Below are 23,181 nucleotides of genomic sequence, written 5' to 3'. Positions count from 1 at the left end.
GAATATTAATTCCTGAAACATCATTCTAGTAAATGAGATAAGAATTTGATTCATTGGCCAAATCATGAGAATGTTAATTTAAAAACTGATGTGCAAGTTGCAGTGTTCAGGAAGCTCCCGAGAATTAGCTGTGAGAGCTCTGATCTGTTTTAATGAAGTTGAACCCTCATTCCCTTTAGCTGAGCGGCTGTGGTGTCTCAGAATGTGCACCCATCCCAATGGCCGCCACAGCTGAACGGCTTAGGAGAGGTGCTGCAGTGTAGAAAAGCCAGAGGACATCAATAGCCACTGTGTTACGTAAAGGGTTGTGTGTTGGGTTGTTGTTTTTTGCAGACCATCACTTGCTAGCTGTAAGCCATTAATGCCCAGCACACACACAAAAAAAAAACTTGTGAAGGAATAGGAACCTACTATGATCGCAAACAAATTAGCACATTTCTTTTTAACGCGATACAACAAAGCTCATGTGTTGTCTTGTTGCAAAACTGCTGTGCCAGTCTGACCCATATCTATCTCTACCAGATAGATTTGTGAAGTGAGCTTTTTATAGCAAAACAGTTAAATTTTCATCAGCATTTTTTCCCAAGGTTTCAGGTGCCAGCTGGCACAAGGCTCAGCTGCCTTGAATCATGCCTACAATGAGAGTGAGGTGCAGAGCCGGTGCAGATGGCTTTTTTTAAAAGCTCTCCAGTTTGCTGGGTGCTTTCCACTTCACACATCTGAAAGCAACCTGCTTGGCTAATGGCTCCCAGCTGGTTCATCTATAACTCTTTTCTTGGCCGCTGGAGATTTGTGTCTCCTCAGCTGCTGGGAGATGAAGCTGGTCTTTCAGAGGGTTAACAACATGTCCCCAGTTTGTTGGATGCTTAGCCTAAGTGGTGATTTATTTTCTGTGGGGTGTTTCAATTGCTGACATTTCAAAGAGAATGTCCCAAACAGAATGATCAAAAGATTGCATTTTTTATTTTGGATTTGGATGCTAAAATGGTCTTCCTTCTTCCAAGGTAAATGGAACCACTTTTAATATTACATGCCTCTTAGAATCTACTTCCCATTATTGTAAACAGCTAAGCCATTTTAACCTAACCTTTCCACTTGGATCCGAGGGATCCCATCACCAATTTTCAAATAGCTGCCATTTGAATGTGGAGTGTTTTTAGGACTATCACTCACCTAAAGCAATCTCAGATGATACTGTGTCAATGTTTTAACCGAGTAATAAATTAACGAAACTGACTTATTTCAAGGGCTACCAAACAACGCTAGTTTGAAATAACACAGTAGTCATGTTGGCTATTCAGATCTTTTACAGTGAAATGAGAAGCTACTTTTGTTCCTTGGGCGCGTGGGGACAATAAGAGCTCTGATATGCATCATAATCAGCTGGACCCTCCGTCACCCCCATAAAGCCTGAGATTTAGAAATATCTACCAAAACTAAAACACCCTGTCAAGTGGCTGACCACAGGGGGGACTTGGATATTCCAAGATGTACATATAAATTGTGAGGAACAGCCCACTGACTTCCCTCCGAATGGCTCCCATGTCACCCCAAACAAGCATCCTGTTATGAGTGGCTTGTTTCCCGCAAGAGGCGTTCCAAGCAAGCTGCAGGCAGATCTCAGTGGGGAGAAGCACTTGGAAGCGAAGGAGTCTTGTGCGGCATTTTCCCGGAAGGGGCGGGGGGGACAACGGCTACAACGAAGACTTTGGGTTAGACAACAGAGAAGAGGGTTGCCCTTCCACTGCTGCAGGTTTGGTTTTTTTCCTCCCTGACGGAATGGGAGGGAGTACTGGCTTGGTGTTGGAACCTGGACGGTCTACGAGTTGGCGGACGGCGGGAGAAGGAGGCTTGGGCTTGGGTGCCTTCTTCTCTTTGGGCTCGGTAGAAACGGTCCCCTCTGCAAGAAAGGAAAATGGCATTCGTCAACAGTTCCGATGATTAGGCGACAGCTGCCATTAGAACAGGAGTAGCCCCTGCGGGGCTAAGATTCCCAGCCAGGGAAGATGGGAGGAGGAGAGTCCTGGTTCTAGCAGATGCCCAACAGAGAGAACCCCTAACAAATCACCCTGTTCAAGGAGAACTGCTTCACAAAGGGTCTTCCCATTTGGGCAGAGCGCCTGACTGCTGCGTCACGAAATATGCTCGTTCTTTACCATGGGTGAATTGGGGTTTGTGTGTCAGCATTTCTGATACATGGACTTGGGCGCGACGTTGTCATTCACAACAAGCAGCACATTTCACTGCCACCTAACTGCTATGCTGGATCTGGCCCAATATGCATTTAGTTTGATATTAGTTTAGTTGGCTGGTCTGCAAACTCTTTTGCAGAAGTTCACAAGCACAGCACAGCAGGGGTTATTTTCCTTTCCTGCCATTTGCTCCTCTTTTTTTTTGCATCACTATAGCTTTGAGTCAGGGACATACTATGCAAAACTACTCTGAAGGCTCGGGACTTGCTCCAGGGAATCCTACCGATAGCTGGCTTCGCTACTGGTCTCTTTAGAGCAGCGGTGAGGAACCTCAAGCCTGGGGGCCAAATGCAGCCTTTTTGGGTCTCTACCTAGCCCTTGGAACACCTCCCTAAGCCATGCCTCCTCTTCCTTCTGCCACACCCCTTTCCCCACTGTCCTTGAGTGCCTTTACGTGGATGGAATGTGCTTTGAACTGTAGCAATACCTCTGGAGATGTGTGTACAATGGGGGGGGCATTACTTTGGTATAGCTGGCATGCAACCCACACCGAAGCAATTTAAGGCCTGCTTTTGAGCTCCACAAAGTTGCCCTTTTGAGAATGTGTCCTTCCAAATGAACAAAGGCTCCCCAGCCCTGCTTTAGAGCTTAAAAACAGCAGAGGGGGTTCTGTGTCTGGATCACAGGTAGGTAGGTGAAAGGGCTGCCTAACCAGCCCCCATGGGCTGTAGGTGTGCTGTTTCTATCTTGGCCCAACAGAGCTCATGGCCAAAGCTTTTCTTCCACTCCCACCTTTCCTGCCTTCCTGCTCACCATCCTCCTCCTCGGCTGACGAAACTGGGGCACCGGGTGGCTGAGAAGCCGTGCTTCTAGACGAAAGTGCTGCTGGCGAAATGCTGAGCGAATGTCTCGGTGTGCTGTGTGCCTCTTTGGGGCTGGGAAAGAAAAGTTTGGTTCTCATGAACAAAAAAGCAAGCAAGCAAGCAGAAGAAAACTGATACGTACTTTGCAACTCGGGCGACTTGCAGAATCGGGAAGCAGATCTTACAACAACACCCAAGTCTGCCTGAGACGTTTCACTCCTCTGACTTAGCAGTGCCACATGAGTGCCAGGGTGTGCTTAGAATAGTCTGTGCCAACCTAGTGCCTCCCCAGATGCTCTGGCCTACAACTCCCATCAGGCCCAACAAAGCACGTGGTTGCGGGGTTGATGGGAGTTGTAGTCCAAAACTGCCGGAAGTCGGCAGGCACTCCATACAGTACTTAGATACAGCTGTGCATAATCAAGAGATGTGCTCCAGCCAGTTGGGGAGCAGAGAAAGGGGATCCTGCTGTGGACTCCTTGGTTCACTTCTGCTTCACGGGCACCCCCAGATCTATTACCAGGGTGAGTGCTGAGGTTTCTTCTGCAGTCGAGCTGACGCTAGATGTAGAACTGCAAGCCTTGGTAAAGTTGAATGAGCAAGTGCCATAGGCAGGGATACCTCAAAGCCAGCCCCTCCCTCCCACCATCACCCAGCTCAGTGCCTGAAACTGATAGCCATGTTCAAATATATGAAAGGATGTCATATGGAGGAGGGAGAAAGATTGTTTTCTGCTGCTCCAGAGAAGCGGACACAGAGCAATGGATTCAAACTTCAAGAAAGAAGATTCCACCTAAACAGTAGGAAGAACTTCCTGACAGTAAGAGCTGTTCCGCAGTGGAATTTGCTACCAAGGAGTGTGGTGGAGTCTCCTTCTTTGGAGGTCTTTAAGCAGAGGCTTGACAGGCATATGTCAGGAATGCTTTGATGGTGTTTCCTGCTGGGCAGGGGGTTGGACTGGATGGCCCTTGTGGTCTCTTCCAACTCTGTGATTCTATGGAACTCCTTTTTCCTTCCTGCATTTCCCATCATACTGAGCCAATGGAGATGGGTGAATCTGGCAGTTTCGGGTTCTCTCAGGTTCTTAACTTTTTCCAATCGTAAGCTCGGCTCTCTAGGAATCCACACCAGTTTCCACTTTTTAAAAGATTTATCAGAATTCTAGTGCTAATTTCTCCTAATGCACATGTTTGTGTGGGGGATTCTGCCTAACAAGCACATTTTTGCAAAGCAACGTTCCCTAATCTAGCAATTTTTTTGGCATATTTTTACTAACATACGCAAATTTTGAAACATGGCTGTGTTTTGACTTGTGTATTGCTTTGGAAAGTTTGAATTAGGTGTGTTCTTAAATGCAATCTAAATCAATTTCCCTCCTCATCCCTAGTACATCTACTGTGCAGGAGCAATGCAGCACCCATCCCTTGCTCTCTGCATCAGGAACACCAGGCTTAGAATTACTTCCCATTTGGTTAGAAAATGCTGAAGGCTCCAAGATTGGGGGTGGGGGGTGGGGAGAGACCCACAATTCCCCAGGCAAGCCGCTCAGGCATGATAAAAAATAGTTCACAAAACAACAACATCACGCCTCTATTAACAAGCTTCACATCTTGGCATGCTCACACTTTTGCACAAACTTACCAGGACTGATTTTTTGTTTTACTTGCTCTTCAGTCCCAAGCAATGGAAGCATGAAATTGAAAACGAAGGGTGGATATATTGATTAGGAAATGGGTGCACGCTAGTGCTGGGCTGACTCCCCAAGGGCCCCCCCCTCCTCCTACTCATCCCGCTAATATGCCTCTGACTGGCAGCTTGCAGGGAGCTCGGCGGTGCCTGGCTGGCCAGGAGGCAGGACTGGAGAGCCCACTCTTTTGATCCAGCATGGATCTCCCCGCGGTCTTAAATGGGATGACCCACCCTCTCTCCTGCTCCAATCAAAACTCAAATGCAAAGTAGAAGACAAGGAGGCTGAGGAATCTGCATCCCTTTGGCCAGCTGTTGCACCACCTTAGGGTGCAGATCTTCACACACACACACACACACACAATGAATGAATGAATGAATGAATGAATGAATGAATGAATGAATATGAGTGCATGCACACACAGCAGCCTGCTTTCTTGCAAGCTTGGCTCACAGTTGATTTCTCACAAACACAATTAAGAGTGCTAAGTGCAAGCGCTTGCAGAGTTAAAACACCTCAACGTGAGGAAATGGAAAGGAAGGGATGTTTTGTTTCCCCAAATACAAACGAATCTTTACAGCTGGCAAATTTAAACTGAGTAAAGAGGAGGAGGAAGAAGGCAGAATGGGCCAGGGGAAGGAGCTATCATGGAGATGTGGGGATCATCAGGCATTTCCCTGGGCTCCTCCTGCCCTTAAGGCTAGTAGCTTCAACCAAGCCAAAAGAAGCCTGCCAGCCCTTCCAGGTGCCTTTACATTAGCCTTGGTAGGTTACATAGTGCATTTATATTCAGTTACAACTCAAGTCATCATGGGTTGCAACGCATCGGATGAAACGAGATACTGTCTGTGACAGCTCATTCCACACTAAGCCAGTTTGGTTTCTGTGCCAAAGCCTTTATTATTATTATTTTTTGCTGCTCCAGACTGGCTGGGCTGCTCCTCTGAAAGGGGTTTCCACAGGGAAGAAACCAGTCCCTGGTGAAACCAGAGGAGCCATTAGGATCCAGGCATGCACTCCAGGCAAGGTTCTGTGACAGATCCTGCCAGATGGGGAACCTGCCCATCTGGCCCCTTCTCAGTGAACACGTTTTGCCCTTACCCACCTTCGGTCTGGACTAGCGGGTGGGACACCACGATCTGGGCTGGTGTCTTTTCCGAATGACAACTTGGAAACCTGAGATGGGGGTTCCAAAAACCGAGCATGTGAGAGGCCAACTGCTGGGGAGGTGCCGTCAAAATAGCTGGAATGACACATAAGGAAGTATATGAGGACTTCTCTCTATTATATGCATCAGAGAGAAAGTCAAAATTATTTCCACTGTGATGACACCTTAGCATAACATCCCCAATTCACATTGTCAACCCCGGCCTCTCTTCCCTATGTTGTACCAATGGTGTTGAATGAAATGGCTCTCAGGGTCTCCTACAACCCAGTGATTTTATAGGTTATACAGTGGAACCTCGGTTTATGAACACCTCGGTTTATGAATTTTCGGTTTATGAACGCCGCGGACCCATCTGGAACGGATTAATTCACTTTCCATTACTTTTAATGGGAAAGTTCGCTTCAGTTTATGAACGCTTCAGTTTATGAACAGACTTCCGGAACCAATTACACCCATGTTTCAGTTTATGAACGCTTCAGTTTAAGTACTTCGCGGACCCATCTGGAACGGATTAATCCACTTTCCATTACTTTCAATGGAAAAGTTCGCTTCAGTTTATGAACGGTTACTCCGCGGACCGTCTGGAACGGATTAATCCACTTTCCATTACTTTCAATGGGAAAGTTCGCTTCAGTTTATGAACGCTTCAGTTTATGAACAGATTTCCGGAACCAATTGTGTTCATAAACCGAGGTACCACTGTATTGGATTCTGCAGGGGGGGGGGGGAAGACTGCTAAAGAGATCAAATATTTTGGACACTTAGTTTAGCCTGACAGATCCCCCTTTTTGGGGAGAACAAAGCATTGGGATTTACTAGATAATTTCATTTTCTGCGGGGGTGGAGGGGGCCTATGGAGGGGCTGCAGTGTGGCATCCTCAGGACTTATCATGGGTGTTCTATGCCTCCAAGCTTTTCTGCAAGAGCAGTTTTCATCATTCTCATTAGTTGGGTAGCACGGCCATCTTCTTTCTGAACAGTGATTTTTCTGAACCCTTACATAGGAATCGTCCACATGGAAGGTAGCCCATCTAGGAAAAGGAAACCTCTACTGCTGCCTTGTGGGACATCCTTGGGAGAAGAAAAGGCTAAGGAGCAAACCCTACACAAATCGGGAGTGGAGTTCCTAAGACGGTTGGGTGGTGCCTTGTATAACTCCTCCTGGCAACTGCTGCAGCCAAGCTGGTGCCAAACGTCTTGATCCGCTTTCCTTTGGACCACAACAGCAAGGCAAAGAAGGGGGTCTTGTCGTCTGCGCAGCCCAGGACCTCCAGACACACTGCCCAGGCTAGCGCCCCAGGGAGGTCACTTCAGTGCACTCCATTGTCTTTTGAGACAGACAGATGCCAACAACATCATGAATGGGGAACCTGTGACCCTCTGAATGCTGCTGGATTGCAATTCCAGTCCTCCTCCTTGATTATTGGGGATGTTGGCTGGGGCTGGTGGAAGTCCAGCATCATCCAGGGGGGCTCAGCTTCCCCATCACTGCCCTGCATGGAGGCAAAACATTGCAGGGCCATGTTGGTGAAACAAACATCCTTCCAGAGGGTGACAGAAGTGGATTTTAAATGTAAGAATAAAAGCCCGTTGGATCAGGCCAGTGGCCCATCTAGTCCAACATCAAAGGAGCCAGCCAGATGCTTGTGGGAAGCATCTTTCGATAGGAGAAATAAATAATTAATAGCAACTACATTAAGCTGGCAAATAATGCTATTTCTGTGGACAGTTTGAACAGTGTTATAGGCATGTCAACAATTTACTATTCCAATTGCCCCAGAGGTGCCTTGGCTCAGATTATTTTAACAAAATTGCGTCAAACTGAGTTCTCTGCTTTGAAAAGGCTAACATCCATGGCACACTGGGGCCATGCTGTTATATTTTTAGTTGGAGTATTTGTGTTAGGAGTCGTCCTACACATGAGTAGGACCTTGGTAAAGATACATGCCCCACTGGCATGTTCTCTCCCTCCTGGTCGATCGTTTGGGAGCTTCAAAAGCTTTCTTCTGCCTGAACATCACAGTGACTGATGCCAACAGACACCAGCACACTCAGGGATCCGCAGAGTGTTCACAGTTTGCGTAACAGACCTCAGCAACTCAGCAATTGGCGTAATCTACTTTATTTACATATAAACACACACGGAGCACTGCAACATGGCTCCCTCTCTAGCATCAGACAGCAAAGATAAAAAAACAAAGGACAATAATCCCATTTCACGGAACGCAGTAACACAAACATCCTGTCTCCGCCACTTCCCACTCTGTGAAATGTAAACATACACTGTCATGTGATAGACAACAATCCCATGACTGTAGACATGGGGCAAGAATCTCCAACAATTTGTTTATATCCCACCTTTCTCTAAGGCAGCTTAGAAAACAAACAAGTGTGCTCAGATTATATTAGCGACATAACTGAGCAGGTATGCAGGTACACTTGTACTCACACCTGGAAAATGCTGTCCCTTGCTCATGCCTGGAGCTAGAGGATTTCCCCAGGAGAAAAGGATATGGGGGAGAATGCAGAGCTCCACTGACACCACACAGAACAGATTCACATAAATCCCTGTGCTCTTTTCTTTAGCAGGCAGATTATTTAGGCGGTCACAGGGGAGATGAATAGCTGTTTATCCAAAGACAACAGCTCGTGCTTCTCCATGGTGCTAGGCAAGCTAGTAGGGTTGCATGACTGTCCGTAGGGAACGCTTTGCCGCTGCTGCAGTCACGCATATGAATGTACAAAGAGCCCCGGTGGATCAGGCCAAAGATCCCCCCAGCTCAGAGTCCGGTTTACAGTAACCAGCCAGGTGTCTCTAGGAAGCCCACAAGCAGGAATGGATGCAAAGGCAATCGCCCTCTGCTGTTGCTGCTCCCCAGCAACTGATGCTTCTCTGAACATGGGAGATTCCAGGCAGTTGTCACAGCCTATGTCCATTATTGACTCCACCGACAACCCATGAATTTGTCCAGTCCCTCTTTAAAGCCAGCTGGGCCACTTACTGGACACCACAGTTCAAGGCAGAGAATTATTTTTAAGAAACCTATAAATTAACTACGGGCTGATTCCAACCAAGTTTCCCTCCAAGTAGACACACTCAAATTAATGGACCTAGCATAGTCATGTCTATCAGTGTCAATGGTCTACTCAAGAGTAGGTCTAACGCCAGAGGCAACCCTATGCATGGCATATAATTACACGTTTTTATGGTTGTAGAAGCTGGGGGAGCATGACTGGCTGGCATGTTGGAAAATGCCTGTACTGCTGCTTGCGAGGACCATGCCCTTCTCATTCCAAAGGGTGCCAATCAGCTCCTGTAGGCTGGATTTGCCACCAGGCATGAAATTACTACAGGGAATGCTATTAATACTTGCTAAGCAGCTTTGCTATCGTGGGGAGAGATCAAATGGTGTTCCCTTTGGATCTCTTCATGAATTCTGAGGCTCAGGGGTGGCCTGAGGGCAAAGGGAAAGATGGCACACACACACACCCCTTGCACACACAAAAGCCAACAGGGTGGCAGCTGAATTTACATCAATGCTCCCAGCAAGACGATAGCATCTTCCAGCCCAGACTAGCCCATGTGGCACACAGCTCTACCTTCCAACAGAGGGGAATGGTGGGGGCTCAGGCCACTACTGGCCCCCAGGATCTAACCTCTGCCTAATGAAAGGCCAGCCCCACTGAAGCGGGTATCACCATTATAATTTGTTTAATTTACATCCCAAAGGAACTCAGGGTGGCCAACGCAAAACAGTTAAAATGATATGATTAAAATGAACATGTGTTCTGAATTTCAAAAAACAATAATAAGATTGCCAGGAGCAGTAGTTTTCGGTTATCAAATGTCTGGATAAACAGAAGCATTTTTGAGTTATTCCTGAATGCTAAGAATGTGTGAGATCAAAGCACCTCCCCAGGGAGACTGTTCTGCACCCGGGGAGCCACCACAGATAAAGCTCTGCCATGGGTCAGAGCCAACCAGCCAGTATCTCCCCTGTCTCCCCCACCAATCGTAGGGCCTGAGATGCTTGATACTGGGTGAGACACCCTTTTAGGTACGTGGGTCCCAAGCCGTTTTGGGCTTTGCACGCTACTACTCATACCTTGAATGGAGCTCAAAATGCAAACAGAGCCAAATTTGCACCACCCTGCGGAATCCAAACTGCTGCATTCATTTAGGAGAAAATTGACCGACTTTCAGCAAAAGTGCACAAGAGATGACAGCCTCTCCCCTTCAAGGCGGACGAGACCTTTTTACACAGCATTTCTCTGATAGGTGTGCAAAATGTTTTTCACTTCCCACTTACATTTGAAGTAGACATGGCCCTGCGAAGCCAGCCTTCTCTTTAGCCCATTAGCACCCTTACTAATCAAGTGACATTCGATTAGTTCTGTGCTGCGGTGTCCACAAGGAACAGGGAGAAGGAACTCAAGCCTTTGTCTTGCAGAGAGCTCTCGATAAAGAAAGTCACCCCTCTGTCTCTTGGCAACAGAGTGGCTGAATGGAGAAGGGAGAAGCTTGTTGCTGAACTCCAGGAGCAAAGAACTATTTTCGTGAAAGAGGCCATTGTGTTCTAAATCAAAGCAGATTATTTTTCTCCCCCCCCCAAGAGCTCAGACAGGGAAAGGAGAAAGGGGGGAAAGGCAGAAATCTATTGAGGCTTTTTGCAATTACTTTTCAGAGAGACAGACTTCCTGGACTTCCTCTCTGACCCCCAACGTTCACAAAGAGTGCTCCAATCAACCAAAAGTCTCGGGGAAAACAAATTCAAAGAAAGAGCAGCTTTTCTGAATAAGAGAGCTCATCAAAAGCTGGCTGTATTTCGCGCCTGCTAAGTTTCGCACCAAAAGGAAGCTAAATTTGGCAACAGGTATAAGAAAGGTTAATGGCACAGAAGGGCAAAGATGCTTTGCTGCCTGAGGCAGAGCAGCACCTGGAGCCCCATGGATACCATCAAGGTAAAGTGTACAGTACCGAGGGCAGCTAAGTTATTTGGGCATCTGAAAATCCCATAGGTGCATCTCTCCCTACCTGGCAATGAGAACCTAAGTAGCGGCCACCTCACTCTGCCTAATGGTTGAGGTGTCCCTATCCTGTAGCACTTCCTGGAGCTGTTTCCTCCCCACTCCCCCAGCACAAAGCCAGGAATGGGTGGCTCAGTCTGTTGTGGTTTCTCTCAGTTTCCTACTTTCCCAGTCCTAAATTCAGTTTTCCACATTCCTGTGGCAATTTGTGATTTTAAAAAATTACTATTCATGAAAACTTGTCAGCGGTTTAGTGCAAATTTCTTTCAACACACCCATTTTTAGTTGCCGTTTTCTCTAATACAGTATACACATTTTGGCAAGCAATTCCCCATAATATGTGTGTGTGTGTGTATGTGTGTGTGTTAGCTTCACTATATATCGTATGTATTTTTCTACATATTGTTTGACTGGAGAACGGCATTGCAGAATTCGGATAAGTGCACATTTTGAAGGGAGGCTGTGTGCTGGTTCACCTATTGCATTTGGAAAGTGCAGAACAGGTAGTTTCTCATGAAGATGCAAACGAAGCTGAATTTCTCCTCCATCCCTCCCGATGAAATGTAGCACTCTTCCCAAGCAAGAAATGTTCAAATGAGAGGATAGACAGATGAGGGAGACTCCTCTGCGTTAGAATCCAACACAGAGAGTGGCTGGGGCAACCCAGTCAGATGGGTGGGGTACAAATTAATTGTTGTTGTTGTTAATATAATTGCTATTATTGATAGTTGTTGTTGTTTCTGAATACATCTTTTAAGAAAACAAATCCCACCACAAGTTTGGGCATTCGTGAATTCTGAAAGATATTTGGAAAACAAGCAGTTTGTTGCCTGCAAAAACCTTGGAGGGATCAAGACTTCAGCACTTACGACGACGAAAGTGGTCGGGAACTAATAGTGCAGAGCGTGGCTTGGGGTGTGTGGCTGCCAAGCTCCCCGGTCAACGAGCAGAAATACTTTACTTCCTGGTTTCGTAGAGCTTTGGGATCACAGAAGAAGCCCCCTTCCCACTCCAGCTCATTGCAGCCCCCTTGGCGTGCCTTTCCTTACCTCTGAAACAGCTGGCTATAGGAACTCACAGCCTTCCCTGTCAGCCCCTGCTTGGCCGTGCGCTGCCGCCTCTGGAGAGAAGCCTCCTCCTGAAAAAGAAGCACAATCAACTTAGAATCGTACAATTGTAGAGGTACTCCCAAGGGTCACCAATCCAACCCCCTGCAGTGCGGGAATCACAGGTAATTTCTTAGAATAAAACTTTGGGGGGGGGGGGTTAAAACAGCAGAGAAGCCCCTCTCTGCCTAAAACCAGAAACAACAAGGAGGCAAGACCTGTTTCTGGGTGAGAGGGGGCTCATGCAACTGGGGCTCAGGCAAAATCAATCCTTGCACACAGAAACCTAGGTTATCAGGGAGATGGCTAATCAGCAACCCTGTTCCCTAACACCTAATTTTCTATGTGGAGGGATTTATTTATTTATTGCATACTTAGTTATTTTTAAAATATTTCTAGGCTGTCATTTTTCGCAATGCCAATCACAATGTTTGATTGCTTAATGTTTGATGCTGTTGTTGCTATGAGGACCCTCTGGTGGTCCTCTCACTGCAAGAAGTGAAGTGACAGGGAACCAGGCACAGGGCCTTCTTGGTAGTTGCGCCCTCCCTGTGTAACACCCTCCCATCAGATGCCAAGGAGCTATACAAGCACACAACTTTTAGAAGACATCTGAAGGCAGCCTTGTATCAGGACATTTTTATGGCCTACTGTTGTTTTAATTTGTTGGAAGCCGCCCAGAGCGGATGGGGTAACCCAGTCAGATTGGCAGCGTATAAATCATAAATTATGATTATGATTATTATGTTCAAGGCATGGATGGGGGGGGCAGTTGCCCTCCCGCTATCCCTACCTCTCTCCAGAGAAACGAAAGCCTTTTGCTAATTGGTGGGTAGCGGATTGGTTTCCGGCTTCTCTTCTCCATTTGGAACTCAAACTCCAGAAAACTGGGGAACAAATCTTCTTAGCAATAAGGCATGGTGGTAATAATTCCATAGCTGCCAGGCCTGCTGAGCTGAGATTCAGCATTATTATTACACACCATCATTCTAGAACCTCAGCGTGTGTGGTGGTTGGTTGTTGTTGTTGTTTTAAAAAAGCTTCCATTGGATTTCCAACTCCTTCCAGTTGTCATACGGGGAGCATTAGTTGCATAGGAATATATAGGAAGCTGGCTAATAACAGATCATTTATCCTTGTAGCTCAACACTGACTACTCTGATGGGCTGTGGCTCTCCAAGTCCGAGACAGAGTTGTTGTTTTAACCATCACTTTTTTTACTTGATCCTAGGGGGGAAAGACTGAACCTGGGACCTCTCTCATCAGAATGCTACAAGTCGAGGTCATCCAAGGAAGCAGGATGCCAGTGGGGATTCAGGGCAGAGCAGGCGTGGTACTCCTTCGCACAGTGTGTAGTTAAAGCCACGTGCACAAAAACATTAAACTACATGTTGAAATATTAAAATACAGGAAGGAAATTTTAAAGGGAAAAACTGAGGCAGAGTTAAAATTCATTTTTAAAATTATTTTTATTAATTTGTTATGATTTGACATTATTCAATTCACTTTCAATATAATGATTCCTTACATTTTGGCTTCTCATCCTTACGTCCGTGATGCTCCTGTTGTATTCCTTTATCTGCTGCCATAACTGCCATTTATTTTCTATTGTATTGTAACTTACATTGCAATCATTTATTTGTTCTCCTTCCCTTATATATTATTCAAATCCTGCTCATGATTTCATTTGGCTATAGTTTTTTCCTCTCTCAAATAGGACAGAGTTAAAATTCAATATAGTGAGATCTAAAGGTCTGGGAGCGGACCTTTAGGTCTTTTAAAAGAAACCTGAGTATCGTCAGTGTCAGCACTTGCCAAAGCTCAGAGAGAATTTAGAGACACTGCAGCAGAAAAGGCCCTCTCTCCTGTGGCTGCTGATTGCCGCTTCCATGGGCTGCAACACCAAGCAGAATCAGCTGGTTGTAATGATCATGTAGGGAACCCTTAGTCTAAGTAAGGCTTTGGATATTATTAATCAGAGTCTCTGTCTCTCTCTCTCTCTCTCTCTCTCACACACACACACACACACACACTTACCGCTGGTGTTTTCTGTGCTGAAAGCCTGGCCGATATGATGGCAGAGTAATTTTTGGCCGATGAGTCCAAAAACTCACTGGGGGTGGGTGATGGCGCTACCCCATCGGTTCCTTTGACGGAGGCTGTTTTTGGAGGCACTGTGAGCGCCTCATTTGTAACTGAGAAAGAGAAGATGCGCTCACTTAGGGCCGGCAAACAGGATCGGCAGAAAGGTCAGCGGGAATTAAGGAGTTCTGGGGACTTGCCATTCTTGAGAAAGCACGTCACAGAAGATGACACCCACCTCTGGGCCTCTCGGCCTGTTCTAGAATCCCCTTGCAGCAGGGAAGGTGGCCCTTCAGATGCTATGGGACTACGGGTCCCATCAGCCACTGCAGCCAGGGATGATGGGAGTTGTAGTTCAGCGACACCTGGAGGATCCCCACCTAAACTATACAACATCTCTCTCTCTCTCTCTCTCTCTCTCTCTCTCTCTCTCTCTCTCTCTCTCTCTCTCTCTCTGCTTCCCTCCAAGTAATGGAGAAGGGATGCTGAGCCCAGGGTTAAGAACGTTGCTTGCTCTGTTCTAAAATGGCTAATGAAGTTCAGCCTAGAATGCAGAATCTGAACACTGGAAGTAGGTTTTCATAAACACCCTCAAGGATTATCTACTGGGTTTTCCCCCTCATGGGAATGGGTTTTAACCTTATCTCAGGCTCTCTTGACTTCCTGGGCCCCAGAAAACTTCAGCTTTCCATGGGCCCACAAGGTTTTCGGTGAAAGCCCTATTAAAAAGACCAGGAACTGTGAATAAATGTGCAAATGGGCCTTGTGCAGGAAAATGGCGTTTCTGAACATCATTTAGGATTGTTGTTCCCAGACCCAAAAGATGTCTTGGGCTGGAGCTGACCAAGGGGAACAATTATGGCACCTCCATCGCTCTGCTTGAATGCCACTTCTACCCACAGCTGCCTCTCTGCTCTCTCTGTCCATTAGCAAAAGCTGTTCATTAAGAAGAAGATTTTTAATAGCTTCCCATTATATCAAACACCCAATCTCCCCCTATTACGATCTTACTGCAAATGTTGATACTAAAGAGTCAACCTTGAGGCAAGATTTCGCCCCCTCCTTCCCAAACAAGCAAACAAACAATTTCCTCTCATCCATAAGGAAGGAGCAATCTCTCCCCCAAAATAGGAGCATTACTTTAATTCACAACACCTACAAATGAAACTCTAAATGAATTTAATGGAGCGTAGTAAATTTCAAAGTTACTTTTATGGATGGTGGAATTGCCCAAACTCAGCGCTCATAATGAAGTTGCTGTGGCTGACGAAGAAATGCAAATTGACAGGACGGCAAAGACATTAGAGGCCATTAAGAGCTCCTGCAAGGAATATCAGATGGTTTATGGCACAGCATAAAATGATAAAGGGGAGGAGGGGCCCTTTCTAACTCCTCTGCCCTCCTTAATCATTGCATCCACCAAGGACAAGGAGGAAAGAAAGAAAGAAAGAAAGAAAGAAAGAAAGAAAGAAAGAAAGAAAGAAAGAAAGAAAGAAAGAAAGAAAGAAAGAAAGAAAGACTCTCACATTTTGTGAACTTTTGGCTCACATGCCCAAAGGCCTCTGTTGAAGGTGACTTTCTACTGAGCACTTGACAGGTTAAATTAAAAGAGGCGACAGAGCAGCTTTCAATCAGATGTGGGGGGTCAGGGAGCCAGCAAGTTCACGATTACGAGCATTCAGACAAAGGGTAGCAGGGGCATATGACAGCAATTCGGAGAGGCCAAAGTGCCACCGGGCAAAACACATGCAGCAAAGACAGCTGGAGACATAACTCCTCATGTACAGGTGTTTTGATGCTGATGCCAGGAATCTCTGAGCCAAGATGGGCAAGCTGGAGTGCTTGGTCTCAGAACAAGATATAGCAAGCCTAATGGAAACCTAGTGGGACGGAGAGAACAAAGTGATACGAATCCTATAGGAAGGACCAGGTCTAGGTGGTGTCCGTCTGTACGTCAAAGAGGATCTGGAGTCCAGTAAGATAAAAATCCTCAAGAGGCAGACTCCTCCATGGAGTCGTTGTGGGTGGGGATCTCAGGTGAGAAGAACAATTTGGTGCTGGGGAGTCCCCCTGAACAAAATGCATTTTGAGATGGAGAATGAGATCAAACAGGCATTGGACAAAAAAAGTGCTCTAGAAATGGGTGAGCTCAATTTCCCGAAAGTGGACTTGATATACAAGCACCCAAAAGAGGTAACATTTCTAGATAGCCCAGAATACCTGGGCATGAAACCGATCAGACGGGCTGGGATCCTGGACTAAATGCTGCAAAAATGCCAACTTCAAAGCCAAATGGCTGACAAGCCTAGCACAGGACCTCCCTCTTTCAATGATGAGTGCAAATGCTTGCGGGGAGCAAGCTATCTGTGGCAAATTCCCATTTCGCTTGCCAGAAGCAACACAACTGTCAGGCCACACCTGGGGGGGGGGGGATGATCTGCAATGCCATACCTGAAAGGAGATTGGTGTACGATGCAGAAGGTCTGACCTCAATTTCCGACGGCTGCTTTATCCCCAGGAACTCCTCGATGAGGCTGCTCAGCTTGGTGAATGCTGCGTCAAAATCGTCTGAACGTGAAGGGAGGCACATATGGAGAGAAAGAAAAGAATTAACACGGCCAAATCCTGGAAGACCTTCAGTCGTGACAATTTGGATTGCTGGCTTTCTAGAATGTGGTAAATTGCAAGGTATCTCATAAACTAAAAGTAGCTAAAGGGCAGAGTTTGCATGACCACATTTATTTATTTCTTATACAGGATATTGTTCCTTATATTAAGGTGCCCAGTCACTTGGCAACACCAGTATATGCAACCGTCTGGCTCATCTAAGACTTTATAGAATCTTTATTCTCAGTAATTATGGAACTCACAGATGGACAATACTTTTATTTTTCGTATATCATTTGAAAAGGGAATTATATGTATGAGTCAATTCTTTATCCTTTTGGAGCTGCACTGTAACTTTGTCCTTCCGGGCTATGACACTTCATCATTATTACATTTATTTATTTATATCCCACCTTTCCCCCAGATTGAGACTCAAGGCAGATTACAGATACAAATACAAAACACAGATACAATAGAAAAACAAACTAAAAACATAAAAGAGATAGTCATTAAAAAGTAATTAAACACTAACAGAATTGAAACCATGTCTGTCTATTAAGATCCATTAAAATTGCTGATATCCGTTGTGTTAAGAAGTTTGAACTTTTTAACAAAATCAGTGCAATATTAAATACGAGAGAGAGAAAATAATAATAATAATAATAATAATAATAATAATAATAATAATAATTTATTAATTATATGCCCCCCATCTGGCCGGGTTCCCCCAGCCACTCTGGGCGGCTTCCAACAAAATATAAAAAAACAGAAATCCATCAAACATTAAAAGCTTCCCTAAACAGGGCTGCCTTGAGATGCCTTCTAAAGGTCTGGTAATTGTTGTTCTCTTTGACCTCTGGTGAGAGGGCATTCCACAGGGTGGGTGCCACCACTACTGAGAAGGCCTATGGCAGAGATCACTCAATTTGTTTAGGCCTGTGGGCACATCTCGATTTTTGTGGGCACCAGCTACTCTGCTAACTTCTCTCCCACCCCCCACCCCCTCGAGATACAGAAATGGAGAATGCATGTACAGGCACTTTGTCTTGTCCCTCTACCCCCCCCCCCAATCACATGGATGCTGGCTCATGTCCTGCCAATCTCCTTTAACTCCATGAGCATCTCCTGCAGGGCGGGAAAGTTAGGAGTTAGGTGCATTAGGAGTGCTTGCTATGATAGTTTGGATGGACTGTGCAAACTCTGCTTCTTCCATTTCATTGCCTTCCCAGGAAGATAGCAGCGCTACCTTGCCAGCAGAGGAGACTCGGGTTCCAAAGGGATGGACTCACCTACATTGACGACCGCATCAAAGAACCCTGGGAAGTCCTGGTTCAGTTGGATGTACATGCCCACCCTGCGGACTGCTTCCTCGATCTCTGCCCTACCGAACAGCCCCATCCTTCGCAGCTGACCCCTGTATTTCTCTTTGTTCTCTGGGATCAGTAGGATGTACCGAGGTTGAAAGTAGGAATTCTTCAAGCTTCTAACACCCTTTAAAAAAAGGAGGTGCTCAGTCGTCATTCACTTCAAGGCTTCGCAGGCCTTGGATGAAGTTGTTAAATCACACACAGTACCCCAGATTGATGCAAAGGCTGTAAGGACTGTTTAACCCAGGCACCCCCAAACTGCGGCCCTCCAGATGTTTTGGCCTACAACTCCCATGATCCCTAGCTAACAGGACCAGTGGTCGGGAAAGATGGGAATTGTAGTCCAAAACATCTGGAGGGCCGAAGTTTGGGGATGCCTGGTTTAACCAGTAGAGTCTTACCTTTGTTCTCGAACGCCTTGTGACTTGAATGTTCTGGCTCCCGAATGCCTCAAACCCGGAAGCAAACGTTTTTTGGAAGCCAAACGTCCGACGTTGCTTCCAATTGAGTGCAGGAAGCTCCTGCAGTCAATTGGAAACCGCATCTTGGTTTGTGAATTATTTTCGGAAGTCGAACAGACTTCCGGAATGGATTCCATTCGAGAACCAGGGTACAACTGTACTGTCAAGACTGGATTCTCCTAATTTTAGGTGCAGAGCCAGCAGTCTGGACTGTGGGCATCTCTCAGTTGAGAGATTGATCGGGCATCTGATTAACTTCTTGTTAGAGGACAGGTCCCCTTACACCTCTGAAAAAAAACAGCCTGTTTTGGAGCAACAATTTTAAGGCGAAAATATTGTGGGATGTTAATTTAAATTGTTCAGGGGAGCAGACTCTTACCCTACAGAATGCCTGGCTTTAATAATTATTTTAACTGTGTAATGTATTTTATTCTGATTTATCTTGTCTTTTTTAATGCCTTCGGCTGCACAAATAAGTAATATTCATTTGTTATATGGATCTTAAACCTCTTTAGTGGGGCAGTGAAGCAAGGAGTAGGAAAATTGTTTCGGCTCAAACCAGGTTCTTGCTTTGAGTTCATGTTTCTGGAAAAAAGCATCTAATTAATTATATAAATAATTAATAAATTAGCTATTGATTATATAACTTAGTTATTGATTATATAACTAATAATTAACTTATTATATAACTACCATTCTATGATTCTATGAACCACAGCTTTGGATCTAAAGCCTGACACAGGCCCAGCTCTTGGTTTATGATAAAAACATACCGTATTTTTCCATGTATAAGACGATAGTTTTTCCTTAAAAAATAATAGGAAGAAATTGTGGGTTGTCTTATACACGGACAGCAGAGGGGGGGACAGGCGATTGGTTTCAGCAGCCAGCAGGAGATTGGCAGCGGCGATTGGGCGTGTGATTGGTTGTTACGGCAAGGCCTGCTGGCGATTGGCTGCAGCTGTGGCAATTGGACGTTGATTTCCTTTATGACGAGTGGTTTCATTGAGCTGGCAGGTGGGCTTTTGGTGGTGAGCGTGCAGATTGTTGGCCGCGGTGATGCGTGTGATTTGCATTGGCAGGCAGGCTGTAGAGCAGGGTCCCAAAACTAAGGCCCGGGGGCCGGATGCGGCCCAATCGCCTTCTAAATCTGGCCCATGGACGGTCCGGGAATCAGCATGTTTTTACATGAGTAGAATGTGTTCTTTTGTTTAAAATGCATCTCTGGGTTATTTGTGGGGCATAGGAATTCATTATTTTTTTCAAAATATAGTCGCCCCCCCCCCAAGGTCAGAGGGACAGTGGACCGGCCCCCTGCTAAAAAAGTTTGCTGACCCCTGCAATTGGCGGTGGTGACCCCCCCAAAAGCTCAACAACTTTGGTCAATCCCCCTAAAAAACTTCTAGTTGTGGTTCCAAAAATTAGGGGTCGTCTTATACATGGGGGCATGTTATACACGGGAAAATACGGTAATTACATGGACAATGGCTTAAGGTGCTTCCACCCCCATCATTACCTCTATTTCCATATGAATGCAGGTTGCAAGTCCCTCCCTAGCGATGGACTCAATCGTGTCCCGGCCCACTCCATAGTAGAAGCCGCTGTACTTAAAAGTTGCAATGAATTTCCCCTGGAATGAAAAGAATGAAGCCTGGGTGGCAAGAAAGACCAAGGGAAAAGCTCTCGCCAGAAACCACAATCTAGATCCCACAATCTAATTCTCTGGCATGCTGTTCCTCACATCAGATACATGGTAGCTTGATTTCTCCTGCTGTAGGCAGGAAATGTAGGGTTGATACATGTGCTGGCTGGGAGCTTGTGGGTGAGAGATGGACCTATGAACCAGAAGAACCCACCATTAAAGTATTTTCTCTATCTTCTTCTCCAGCAGGTCCCAGGGTGGGTTATAGCGACTGGGAGGGCCGTAATAAATACAGTATGGGAGAAGCAATGCTGACGTACCCCCGAATTTATCTCCTGCTTCTAAAAACAGCAAGGAGCTATTGGTCACTCTGTGACCATTGCAACGCACTTGATAAATACTAAAGTGATGTTGTCGTTAATTTCATTTACAGAAGTTCCAGCCCCGTCTGGGACACTAAGGTTGGATTTGCATGTTAGGAGGAAGCACTGGTTATTGGCGCACACACAAAATAGGATAATTGTGCTGCGCTTTCTCATTCAGCCCAGGTGAAGATGATGAGAGTTGCAGTCCAAAAATAGCCGGAGGGTGTCAGGTTGATGAAGACTGTTCTAACCCAAATAAAAAAATTCCTTCCAGCAGCACCTTAAAGACCAACTAAGTTTTTATTTTGGTATGAGCTTTCGTGTGCATGCACACTTCTTCAGATACACTTGAAACAGAAGAGTCACTCTCTTATGTATATACAGAGAGTGGGGGGGGGGAATGGGTGATGGGCTGATGGGAGTGGTAAACCTGTAGATGGCTGTTAACGACTGCTGATGACTGCAATTGGTCCTGCGGGGGGAAAGCAAGGGCTGAGGTGCTAAAGAAAGCTTGATCATGCATAATGAGATAAGAATCCAATGTCTTTGTTCATCCCAGGTGGCTCCATGGTTTTAAGCTTGGTAATGAGTTCCAATTCAGAAACCTCTCTTTCCAGTCTGTTCCTGAATTTTTTCTGTAATAAAACAGCTGCTTTGAGATCTTGTATAGAATGTCCTGGGAGATTGAAGTGTTCTCCTACTGGTTTCTCTGTCTTCTGGTTCCTGATGTCAGATTTATGTCCATTTATCCTTTGGCGTAGGGTTTGGCCTGTTTGTCCAATATAGAGAGCTGAAGGGCACTGTTGGCAGGACACTTGCAGGACTGAAATAAATCCTACGAACTGGTATGAGCTTTCGTGTGCACGCACACTTCTTCAGATAAACTTGAAACTGAAGAGTCAGAACTCATTACCAAGCTTAAAACCATGGAGCCACCTGGGATGAACAAAGACATTGGATCAAGCTTTCTTTAGCGCCTCAGCCCTTGCTTTTTCCCCGCAGGACCAATTGCAGTCATCAGCAGTCATTAACAGCCATCTACAGGTTTACCACTCCCATCAGCCCATCAGCCCATCACCCATTCCCACCCTCCCCCACCACCCTCTGTATATACATAAGGGTCTGACACTTCTGTTTCAAGTGTATCTGAAGAAGTGTGCATGCACACGAAAGCTCATACCAAAATAAAAACTTAGTTGGTCTTTAAGGTGCTACTGAAGGAATTTTTTATTTTGCTTCGACTCAGACCAACACGGCTACCTACCTGTTCTAACCCAGTTATCCCATAAATGTTCTAACCACAAAAAGCCAGACAAGAAACGTGATGGAAAACTGCACTTCTGGGAAACATGCAGGGTGACAACAGCTAGCTTGGCAGTGCCATGCAAAGTCTGTGTGAACAGATGGGGACGGATGCTCATGGAAGAGGCAAAGTTGTATAACCTCGTCCCAAGTTTCGTGCAAGCGTATCAGCATGCATGCTCAATAAACAGCCCATCTGGGTGCTCCCCACACAAGAGAAGCACTCCTGTGGCGATGAGATGTGTGAGCACAGCCTATGGGAATTTCTCCACAGGGAAGTCACATGAATTTCCCCATAGCATGCTACCCTAGGAATGCCATAAAAGATGGCCCATTTGTGCTCCTTTCTCCAGCACTTTTTCAAGACGAACTATCTGAGACCCACACAGCGGAAAGACAAAATTCCCTTCAGCTGGGATCACAGAAAAAGAATGCCGTGTCAGGTCAGGCTCTCAAGTCCAGCATTCGGTTTATTTGTTTTGTTTTATTTAGTTATTGCATTCATACTGCACCTTTTCCTCCAAGCAGCTCAAGGTAGAGAGCATGGTTCTCCCCCTTCCTCATTTTTTTTTTGTAATTATTTTTATTAAGGATTTTCTTGGGTTACAAAGATAGTGCAATGTCTCATTTTTTTCCCTTCTTCCATGTAACATTTTTACACCTCAATTTTACTTATTAAGATATTATGAGGAAGGGGGAAAAGAGGTGGGTAGGATGCACCTCCATAGGCACATATCGCCACATGTGGTGGGAGTGCCCTAAAATCCAATCATTCTGGATGACATCCATGCAAGAAATCTGTAAGATAACTAAGCAAGTGCTAGAAATTACCCCAGAATTGGTTTTACTAAATATCTTTCAAGATAACAACGCTCACTCAGAACACAAAGAACTTATAATCCACCTATTGTCAGCAACAAGAAACATCATAGCCAGGCACTGGACTGGAGGGACCTGTCGGGAGTAAGCATGGACCAATGGTACCAGGTTGTATGGGAAACGGCCCTACTAGAAAAACTAACCAGTAAGCTGCAACTGACACGGGGACAAACAGAAGAAGACACCTTCACCCCAGTATGGTTCCCCTTCATCACTTATACAGCCCCTTCCTCATTTTATCACAACAACCTACCGCAAGGTAGGTTAGGATGAGAGGCTGAGTGACTGAACCAAGGTCACTCAGTGAGCTTCATGGCTAAGTGGGGATTTGAACCCTGGTCTCCCAGGTCCCAGTCTGACACTCTGGGTGCCACACCACCACCAGTTCTAAGCATCAGCCAGGAACATGATCTTGGAAATCTCACAAAGCAG

General features: G+C 45.8%; 1 protein-coding gene across 2 annotated transcripts in view; it reads right to left on the bottom strand.

Annotated features, from left to right (window-relative positions):
• Window positions 1-944: 944 nt before the first annotated feature.
• Window positions 945-23,181, bottom strand: part of LRGUK (leucine rich repeats and guanylate kinase domain containing) — a 48,992-nt gene continuing 26,755 nt past the window's right edge. The window contains exons 13-20 of one of the 2 annotated variants that reach the window (XM_088651752.1): window positions 20,078-20,191; window positions 18,023-18,224; window positions 16,578-16,694; window positions 14,082-14,239; window positions 11,988-12,076; window positions 5,848-5,985; window positions 2,985-3,127; window positions 945-1,900 (exon numbers count right to left, since the gene is read on the bottom strand). In XM_088651752.1, coding sequence (XP_088507878.1) covers window positions 1,695-1,900; window positions 2,985-3,127; window positions 5,848-5,985; window positions 11,988-12,076; window positions 14,082-14,239; window positions 16,578-16,694; window positions 18,023-18,224; window positions 20,078-20,191 — 1,167 coding nt within the window. In that variant the 3' untranslated portion in view covers window positions 945-1,694. The remainder of the gene's footprint in view (window positions 1,901-2,984; window positions 3,128-5,847; window positions 5,986-11,987; window positions 12,077-14,081; window positions 14,240-16,577; window positions 16,695-18,022; window positions 18,225-20,077; window positions 20,192-23,181) is intronic. The other variant, XM_060279223.2, reaches the window with a different exon arrangement.

The sequence above is a fragment of the Zootoca vivipara genome, chromosome 9, assembly GCF_965207765.1.
Source record: "Zootoca vivipara chromosome 9, rZooViv2.hap1.1, whole genome shotgun sequence".
In the NCBI taxonomy this organism is placed as follows: domain Eukaryota; kingdom Metazoa; phylum Chordata; class Lepidosauria; order Squamata; family Lacertidae; genus Zootoca; species Zootoca vivipara.
Note: the sequence above shows the minus strand (reverse complement) of the source record. Positions and strands in the feature narration are given on the sequence as shown.